Genomic DNA, 10822 nt, shown 5'->3' with positions numbered 1-10822 from the left:
TTAACGTAGGAAATAATTTAGCGTCAGCGGACGGCACGATACGAACTTCGATTTTCGAATTTCGTAGTAGCCCTACTGGCCCTATACTACGAAATCCAAAACTCGAACTTCGTATGTTGCCATCCCGCTGACGATTATCTCATTTAATACGCTAGTGAAAGGGACGGTGCGATACGAACTTCGTTTTTCCACTTTTGTAGTAGCCCCTCTGTGTTATGATTTTACGTTGGCACTAAGTGATGAACACTATTCTTACCTGTGCTTAGATTTTATCACTTTATCGTAAAAGTGCATTTATATTTCAAATAGAAAGTAGAATATTGAATGCCCTTAATTATTATATCAGAAACCGAAATCATAGAGCAGCACTATTCGATTTATGCTGGCCACATTATTTTTATATTTGACATTTCAGACTGTCATTTAGTATCTAGGTTTCAGAAATAGACCATAGTCATAAATTCATGATGAAAGAGAAAGGGACGCTGAATTTTTTGATCCATTATTTTGAGAATCAATTGAATAAACTCACAAAAATCACCTCCCACCTCCTTTATTTGGTGGTAATTTGAGACATTGGTAAATCTCCTGTCATAATCTCTACTTCTGTTAAGTACTTAATATGAGAGTATCTCACAGTCCAAATGAATGTAAAAATCAAAGCCGATGTGATTATTGGCATGAGAAAAAAACCGGCCAAGAGCGTGTCGGACACGCCCAAAATAGGTTCCGTAGCTATTACGAAAAAATTAAGTAATCTTTTTCTAAGGATTTCCTATTTAATACGGAATCTAATCTTACAAGCTTAGTTATATTTTATACCTTAGGCTGCTAGGTATTTAAGAGTAAAACTACTAATAATTCTCAAGCAAACTTAGCGTTATAGTTTTCCTTGAAAGTTTTACTTACTAACACCCTGATTTTTTCAAATGTTTTAAAAGACCAATCCAACGATACCCCACACTATAGGGTTGGATTGGAAAAAATCACCCCCACTTTACGTCTATGGTAGGTACCCTAAAATTTTTTTTAAATTTTTATTGTACCATTTTGTCGCCATAGTTTACATATATATTCGTGCAAAATTACAGCTTTCTAGCATTGATAGTCCCTGAGCAAAGCCGCGGACGGAGGGACAGACATGGCGAAACTATAAGCGTTTCGTTTTTGCCATTTTGGCTCCGGAACCCTAAAAAGAGTGAGATACTTGACTATTGTGACGGACGCCTCAGACAAAAATGTAGTCTCGATGGCTTTGCTAACTTAGTGTCTACCTACTAAAGCAAACTTTGCTTCCGAGATTTTCGTTAAATAATATTTCTTAGGTTTCTCGCTTAGTAAAATTTATTTGTGGAAATATTGAGAATTCCAAAACAGGATTATATAGGTATGTAACTACTTATTTAAATTTAATACTTTCCAGGCCCTGCTGCTATGACTATCCGTGCAAGGCCGACTGCTTCAACCACGGAGGCGCCACTCGCCCCAGCGGTCGCTACGCCCGCACCGTTGGTACCCGGCGAGGTGCCCGCTGCCGTTCCTCCTTGCCAAGCCTTCAGCTGCCCAAACCCCCCATTTCACCCTTGTTGCTACTACACCTGTGGCAGCATATTTAAAACGCCTGTAAATTCGTTCTAGGTTTTATTCCAACAAAATACAGGTATTAATTTGGTGATGGGTTTTTTGGTTTAAGCGTAATCTGGTTTATCAGTTATACTCGTATGTATTTGGGTCTGTCATTGTAGGTATTGAAATAAAATGAAAATTGAATTATGATTTTTATTATTTAGCATTAACGTAGTAACATAAAACCTGAATAGTATTCAACTATTCATGCAGCTCCATTTCAAAGTCAAAGTAAAAATATCTTTATTCTATTTATGCTATAACCTCAGCTATAACAAGCACTTATAAATGTCATAAAAAGCTACCACCGGTTCGGAAAAACCTGTTAAGAACAATCCGGCAAGAAACTCAACGAGGTATAATATATTAAATACATATCACCACCCTTTTCACACACTTTAGTAATCTAAATTAAAATTGATATTGTGGCATTAGTTTGACCACTTGGGCCAAGCTCTATGCTCATAAATTGGATAATACTAAATATTGTTTATCTTGTAATATATTATATAAAATTCTCGGGTCAAAAATGTTTGGTGGCCAATACTCCTTCGAACCGGTTTGACCGACTTTTATAAATTTTTTTTATGTATATTTCGGTAGGTCTAAGATGGTCTAAGAATAGGATGTAAACTATTTTTCATACTTCTACGCGGACGGAGTCGCGGGCAACAGCTAGTGTACGTATATAAAAAATAATACCTAGTGCCAATATTTTACTAACCCAACCAACTCAGAAACGTTGTCAAATCCCTGGTTATTATCATTACAAAGTTCCATATTTCAAAAACGGCTTAACCGATTTTAATTTCCTTAGCTAACGTTTCAGCTGAACTAAGGAAATTCACTCTTATGTAAAAAAATCGCATCGAAATCGGTTCATTCGTTCGGGTCAAACTTAATTTAAACACGGGTTTTGTTTACGTCGGGCTGACGTCGGGGGTTCAAAAGAAGCTTTCCAGATTTTTGTTATTAATTATTATGAGAGGGAGGCAAACCAGCACTGCAAGCCATGCCAAGCCAAGCCAAGCCATGCCAAGTCAAGCCAGATGACCATCTGATGGAAAACGTTCGATTTCGATCGAAAAAGAATTTGTGCGCCTTGTTGAACATTTTATTTGAAAGGAATACCATTTAGAAATTCCTCATCTGAGGATTTATGGGCTTTATTATCTAACGCACTCGGAGTCTCGGAATCATAATCGTTTTGACCACCTCTTTCTCTCCCACGTTCTAAGATCAGAATAAAAAGAGATGGTGAATGCGATCGCGAGCACCCGCTGGTAAGGTTAAAAATAGAACAAATTAATGTTTCTACCTCCCTTTATGGTGTCAATACTGGCTGATTCCATTGCAAAAAAACATCCATATTCAAAAACTGACAGACCTGAACAATTTTTTTATGAAATAAGTAAATCCTTTTATAAAAAATAAATAAAAAATATTAAAAGCATTTTAAAAATAGGAAAACAGTAAAAAGACGCAGTAAGTATTATTGGAAGTAAAAATAATTCAAAAATAAATATTAAATAAATAATTGACCGACTGTTATCTACTTCTTTAGTTTGAGGCGTATATTCCAAGGAGCCCTGGTATGTCAGTGATTCTTCGCAATTCTGAATGCTTCCATCCGTGCCCTAGGTACGGGTGGGTGAAAGGAGAGGCCAGTATTTACTACAAGAGGCCTCGTAGTGGACAGCCTCGGCCTCAACCCTTCGTAAGAGAGACTGCTTGCTACAAAAGTGGACCATCAAACGCGCCAAAAGAGAGGTAAGCACCTTGACGGTGACACCAGACGAGCGCAATTTTTTGAGTTGTGCGTCGCGTTTTTTTGGTCGCGTTATTTCTGCTGCGTTCGGTTTTATACAAAAGTCCAGTTTGATTTTAACTTACGGTGACTCAAAATGAGCTGTACATATTGTATGAAATCAAAAGGCAACCGAAAATACGTAACTCGCAACTCAAAAAATTACGTTCGTCCAGCTTCACCCTCAAGGCCGACGAAGTGCGATATACTTAGTTTGATCTTAGCTTATAGTGTTGAGGGTTACCGAGCGTCGCTCCGGCTAATCCTCGCCAACACGCTTATTCCAGAGAAAAGAGTAAGCCATTGTTCTCTCCTGAACACCACGTAGCAAAAGAATGAGGGCTATCGTTTTTTGTCTCACTAGATGGCGCACTGTTGCGTGAGGTTTTTAAGTATGGCTTTCAAAGTCTGTTATTACGGGCGTGAAAACAATGTTTAGATTAAAATCATATTTAATACACCTTAAAACCGTACCATAAAAATATCGAGCATGCCACAGTGTTGCATAGTCCCCGTTTTGTTCGGAAAAAAGGGAGGACAAAGGTTTCCGAAAGACAAAACTGTCTCAAAACACAGACATTCATTGCCCCGGAACGCATATTTTCCATAATTAATTTCAGATATTGCAAAATATTCACAAAATTATTCTAATTATAAATAAACCCGCGTAGCTCACCCAAAAACTATGAGATTTGACATTTCGGAGACCTCACGCTACACTAGCGCCTCTAGTGGCGAATTCATTCGCGATAGCCCTCATTGTGTTTACTTAGTGCATTTCGCTGTTACGTCGTGATTGATCAACAGCCATCAGAACAGGTATCCTACAGCTATAATTCTTATGCTAACTTCTCGTTGCAGACCATGCTGCTACGACTACCCATGCAGGGCTCATTGCTTTAACCACGGCGCCTGCACTCGCCCCAGCGGACGCTACGCTCGCACCGTCTGGTACCCAGGAGAGTGCTGCCCCGTCGTGCCTCCTTGCCAAGCCTTCAGCTGTCCCAACCCCCCACACCACCCCTGTTGCTATTATACTTGCAACAGGCACATTTAACTGACTGCCGCATCTACTAAGACATTCGCATGTGCCCCAAACGCGCTTGTGCGTTCAAATGAACAATTTCTATCGTGAGTTATCACGAGCAAAATTACGCGAAACGCGCATTTGCGTTTAAGGGCACCAAGAGCGATATATACGGAATTATTTTAGGTTATGATTCACCTTTCACCAATAAGAGCTTTGTTTCAATGTGTGCACACAAATTGGTGATGGGTTAGGTACGTGTATAAGTGTAATCTGGTTAACCAATGTTCAATTTATTACGTTGTTGTTCAGTTTTGTAATAAAGCAAAAAATCGATTTTGTTTTTTACTATACCTAGTACCGATTTAGTAATACTTGTACAGTCGCCATCAGATATTTCGGAGCGGTCAAGGTGGTCTAAAATATCGGAACATGCACTCTAAGAGTATTAGAGTTCGTTTCGATATTTTTGATCACCTTGGCTGCTTAGAAATATCTGATGGTGACTGTAGCTATTCAGTTTGATCCACTATCCGTTGAGGAACAATTGTTTTTAACCCCTGACGCAAGAGGGGTCTTCTAAAATAAAAGTTTGACACTAACCTCGCTTCACCGCCACCAACCGCCACAAAACCAACTAAGTGACGTACCTACTCTGTACGCCACAAATAATGCCTAAAATGAATAATGCTTGTATACCTAGTCAAAAAAAGTACGGTCCGCAAAAAAGCTTGCATTAAAAATGAAATTTTTAACAAAAACTTATTTATGAGAAAGCAAATTTCCTTGCGGTGATTCTTATCTATGTTTCATTAAAATCGGTTCTGCTTTTTTTGAGATATTGAACTTTGAAGTACGATGTCCCCCGACAGCTGCTTAATTAGTTAGCTGATTGAGGGCGCAAGTATTTATTCAGGACTAGCGATCCGCTCCGGTTTTGCTTATCTTACCTTTACCTATCTAATTTCACATTTTTAAGCTTCATTTCCCAAAAACTACTCTCGCTCGAAGCCATGGCGAGTCTTTAGTGTATGTATCATATATTTAAACAATTCGTGAAAAATTGTCCAACTGATAGTGAACTGAACACCGCATCTTAAATCCGCTGCTTAGTTTAAAAGATCTAAGCGTACAGACTCACTATATTAGATTTTTTATGTAACTAGAAAAAAACAATGTACCTAATCAAGTCGCCGAATTTTTTTCTAAACCACACCCAAGTGAAGGTTGACAGTGTTTTAAATAATTCACTGCCCCACCGTTCTTACCCACATGTATCAGGTATATTTACTAATTGTAGTAATATTTACAAAATACTTGCATACTGAAAAAACCCTGGCAGCCGCGATGTGGCCGCCTACGCATTTGCTCTCAGCTTTTCTTTATCTTCCTAGTATTGGCTTCGGCGCGCTTTTGCACGCACTCGTTGAGTTCGCAACGCCAAGAATATCTATTTGGTTTTATCACGTTTTAAAAAAAATACTGAGTTATCGCACCAGTTAAAAATAAAATTTTGGCCATTCCAAATGATTCTTTCGACGTCTTAAAATGAAGACTCTGCTCACAATACTGATTGTCAGTGCCGTAGGTAAGTGTCTTTTTCAATATAAATGTTTTTGTACACTTGACGATATATTTTTTTACTTTAAAGACAAATTATATCCAGTCAAAAGGAGTCAATAATCGATTTCATCGTGATTAGGTACTATTTAGATATGGACCCATTCAAAAATTGTAAATAATTAAGTATCAACATCATAATAATTATTTATCTTGTGATGTTAGCCGAGTTGTCTACCTTTAAATAAAATATGCGCAGTATGTGACCTGACCCCTTGATTTATATATTACTAGCTTTTGCCCGCGGCTTTGCCCGCGTGGAATTCGGTTATCGCGCGCTGTTTCTAGGGAACTGTGCATTTTGCCGGGATAAAAAGTAGCCTATGTCACTCTCTGGCCCATTACACTATATGCGTCGATCCGTCGCTCCGTTTCGACGTGAAAGACGGATAAACATACAAACACACACACAGTTTCGCATTTATAATATTAGTATGGTTTTTTTTATTATTTATTGCTTAGCAGAAATAGAGTACAAATCTTATCCTACTTCGACGGTCCCCGCGAATAAACGTGTAATATCAAAACATCAGAAAAAAAAAAAACCGAAAAACTGTATAGCTCTTCATCTGATAGATTAAATTTGAAACAATGTGTGTAGAAAATAAAGAACATAAATACCCCAACAATTATATTGTGAATTCACCAGTAAATGCAAAAATACCAAAAAATACCAATTATTTTTTATTCTTGTGAAAAGTAGGTATTTGCACTTTTATTTCAAAGATGCTTCAAACTATTAGGTATATTCATGTTAAAGCAGCAAAAGGTCGAAAATGAATCACACTCCGCTACACTAATATTCAAATAAAAATTCGTTTTGATATTAAAATTGTTAATAAACGCTTGCATGGATGTTTTTGTGAATTTTTGATATCACCTGTCCTATCAAACTGTTGCAGTTTTTATCTATTCCTGCTAGTTATAGATGCAAAATTAAATACCTACACACTAACACTTGGAAAGAACATAGGCTGTTACACAAGCAAATTGATTCGCGTGCTTATTTCATGAGGCAATACACAAACGTGCAATAAAATAAATGACACGAATAAACGTGAAAAGTAGTTTTGCACAAATTCCAAGATACTCCGTGCCGATGATACACGTTTGTTATTGTTTAAAACAGACGAGATCCTATGTGTAACATAGATACTTATATTATTTTATTCATGCGAATTTTATATTTCTTTTTTCCCTAGAAAAACATTTACATTGCATTAAAATGCAATATTTATTATTATATTTACTTTAAAAAATACGTTACAGATACCTAGTCCGTTATAGATAAAAGAACGTAATTAAACAATAATAAAAAAACGTCTAAGCCATTACACGTTTGTTCGCGGGGGCCGTCGACTTGTAGGTATTTTAAATGAGAAAGCTTGTGAAGATGTTGGATGCTTATTACTCAATCACACGATAACGGTTCGCCGGATTTGGATGAAATAAAATTTAGCACACAGATAGTCTATAACCTAGACATACTTAAAACACTTTTATCCCGTAAAGACCTTAAAGACAATATAAATTATTTTCAGATGAAGTCGCGGGCAACAACTACCTAGTATCATCATTTCAGTTCTCTATTTATTACTAATATACTTAGCCCTGCGACGAACGGACTGTGTAAGGACCTGTAGGTGACACATTTAAAAGGTTCTATTGGTCACCCTTCGGGTACGGAACCCTGTAAACATGATTGCACGTAGTACTCGAATCACTGACTAGCAATCAATTGTGATAAAAGGTGATAAAAGTACAAACGTATTGAAAATATTTTTTTAAATATTTCAGGAACTCTTGGCGTCCGACACGCGGATATAGATATCAACAGGTTTGTATGTAATACTGACGCATTCACTGCTTGGCACATGCGACATTCATTGATGTAACACGTTACTCATTATACATCTGCCGCAAAACGCTTATATCATTTCTCTAAATTAGATATTTGTGATCATTGGGTATCTCCAAAAAGAAAACTCACACAATGTTTTATAACAATTTCATTTAATTCTGGCAATGTTTGTGGCTTTTTCCATTAAATAAGCTCCATTCTCTCTCTAATTCTTTATATCCAGCAACTTCTAAAGTCGAAATAAATACCTAGGTATATATTGATAGGATAGTGCTTAACATTCCTACCTGCCTGATTCACTATAGAACTTTCGATACATTTACCTATGAAATATTTGTAAACACATAAAGCCATAAATTACTATATTCCACCAATAACAGTTTTCGATATGATCGAAATAGTTCCTACGTCAGTGCACAGTATCGTATAGGTAAACTAGACTTCTAACTGCGCAAGATACATTCCGCTTTCAAAACAAACGTAGCTTTTGATAAATATTTACTGGCTTATTGGAGTGGTGTCGATAGATCGTAAACTGGTTGCGTTAAAACAATATTAATTTTATTTTCCTGCAGAGTTAAACTTCTTCCGAACTTAGTTCCTGATCATTCGTCTTACAAACAAATTCGACGACCAAGTCTAGAAAAGAACGAACGATTAATAATCAGAAGCAATGATTATGACGATCATAGCAGCTGGTACCAACACCCGCGGGCGCCGATACCCGTTGTACACGACACCCCGACGGCCGCCGGTTCAGAGGCTCCTCTCCAAGTCTACCAGCCGCGTGAAGACCCACGTCTCTTCTATCAGTCTGATGCGTATCTTAAAGAAAATGGTGCGAAAAACGTAAAGAACGAAGTAAGTTATATATACCCTGGAAGAGACGTGATACGAGCTGGCGAGGACAAAGCGGAGCAATATTCTCGGCTTCGATCAAAGGAAATAGATAGTCAAAATAGTTCGGCTGGAGGTAACATCTCCGACTAGTCTTGTGATAAACAATAATTCAACTTTTATAGATATTTTGGAATAAAAACATTGCTTGTTACAGACTCCGGTATATGTATAAAATGTCCGCATGATAGGACATTAGTGGCAAAAGCATCTTTTGGACGTGTTGTACTCCAAAAGCCTACTCTACTAGCATGTTCTGGCCGAAGAGCTCCCAGAAGCACTAAGTTCGTACAAATGTATGGACCGAAATTTGGTGCCTTACTGGAACAAGGTTCTCACATGGTCATCGGTCAGATTATGGATCGAAACAAAGTTAGTATTACAGTTAAAGCTATAAAATATTAGATTTTAAAAATGTTTAACGGAAATTCGTCGCATGACACGGTGTTTCTTATACACGTGGTCCATCTAATGTTTTAGTCTACATTCGAGTTATTCGTGTCTTTCAGAAACTTCAGTTGTGTAAAATGCAGGTGCACGTCATTGTACAAGGTTGTGCGACCCCGAAATATTTAGTGGCACATTGTTGGGAACACAATACGCAATGCAATTTTACATGTCGAAACAGCCAGTTGGAGTTGAGTGGACCGCCAACGCAGACTTGTGGAGACGACTTGAAGTGGAAAGGAGATCTTCCAGTTTGCAAAGGTAGCTAGCAATTTTAAGTAAGATTGTTATGATAATGATCTAATGTCGATCTCAATTTGGGCGCACCGTGTAACTGATATGTAGGTACATTCATGCCAAATTACAGCTTTCTAGTACTAACGGTCTCTGAGCATAGCCGCGGACAGACAGACAGACGGTCAGACTTATATAGTTGACTATGGAACCCTAAAAAAAAGAAACAAAGCGCCTACAACTTTTATAGCAGCAATGTTTTCAGCGAGGACATGGTGCGCACTCCCACCGCCGCCGGAGCACGGGCGCGTGAGTTGCCAGGGCGCAACAGCTGGCGACGGCACCGGGCTCGTCGAAGGTTCCCGTTGCCGTGTCCGGTGCGCACGTGGCTACCGAAGCCTCCGTGCCACACCAGTATGCCGCCGCGGTGCGTGGACGCAGCCCCTAGTATGCCAGCCGAAACGAAATTTACGAAAAAATTAGCACGTTATTAAGAATGGGAATCAGTAGTGTTCATGAATGAACCATTTAGGTAACTAAATCATTTAGGTATTTTTTTATTACTAAATTTTTATTACTAAAATGTAAAGTAAAATAAGTTCTTGAGTCTGACAAGCGAGTCCTGGGTCAAAATTATAAGGAAATTAGGATTGATAACCCATATAAACCCATATAAACTGTTTTTTTTTGGGTGTGTTAGTAGATACGTTTACGATAGTACCCACTATTATATATTCTGTGGTATGTGTCAGGATTCACTGCTGCTGTACGTACCTAAATTAGATACAGTTTTATATTTGTAATAAATCTATGAGTCCAGTTGATTATCGGTTTTATTCTTGATTATTTATTTTTATCTAGTTGGCCAAAAAAATCATTTAAGTATTCATGAGAAAAACGGAAACGGAGGCAGATTGTCACGAAATGGTCCCAACCTTGGTCCCAACTCAGCATAATGGCGGACTTGCCTGCTGTCGGCATTCCGTCCGGTCCCTTGGAACCACAGATAAGAGCAGGGCTACTACGAAATTCGAAAATCGAAATTCGTACCGTACCGTCCCTCTCACTCTCGTTTTAATTAATATGAGTGTCGGCGGGACGGTACGGTAGGTACGAACTTCGATTTTAGAATTTCGTAGTAGCCCTTCAGGCCCTTTACTACGAAGTGCAAAATTCGAACTTCGTGTCTTGCCGCCCCGCTGACGCTTATACTATTTAAAATGAGAGTGAGACGGTACTATACTAACTTCGATTTACTTACGAATTTCGTAGTAGCCCCTCAGACATAACAGATAGATGATAG

The 10822-nt window shown here is 38.1% G+C and overlaps 3 protein-coding genes across 3 annotated transcripts in view; all 3 read left to right on the top strand.

Annotated features, from left to right (window-relative positions):
* LOC141438606 (uncharacterized) overlaps window positions 1-10822 on the top strand; it is a 164440-nt gene that overhangs the window by 97671 nt on the left and 55947 nt on the right.
* On the top strand, window positions 3064-4796 carry LOC141438746 (uncharacterized). The gene is made up of 3 exons (XM_074102689.1): window positions 3064-3111; window positions 3191-3396; window positions 4295-4796. The coding sequence occupies exons 2-3, from the start codon at window positions 3221-3223 to the stop codon at window positions 4488-4490; spliced, it is 372 nt and encodes a 123-aa protein (XP_073958790.1). The 5' UTR covers window positions 3064-3111; window positions 3191-3220; the 3' UTR covers window positions 4491-4796.
* LOC141438744 (uncharacterized) lies at window positions 5935-10343 on the top strand (the record flags this gene model as incomplete). The annotated part of the gene is given in 6 exon segments (XM_074102687.1): window positions 5935-6048; window positions 7878-7917; window positions 8517-8914; window positions 8996-9210; window positions 9348-9546; window positions 9785-10343. Coding segments are annotated over 6 exon segments (1110 nt in total). The 3' UTR covers window positions 10003-10343.

This window comes from Choristoneura fumiferana, chromosome 19 (assembly GCF_025370935.1).
Source record: "Choristoneura fumiferana chromosome 19, NRCan_CFum_1, whole genome shotgun sequence".
NCBI lineage: Eukaryota > Metazoa > Arthropoda > Insecta > Lepidoptera > Tortricidae > Choristoneura > Choristoneura fumiferana.
Note: the sequence above shows the minus strand (reverse complement) of the source record. Positions and strands in the feature narration are given on the sequence as shown.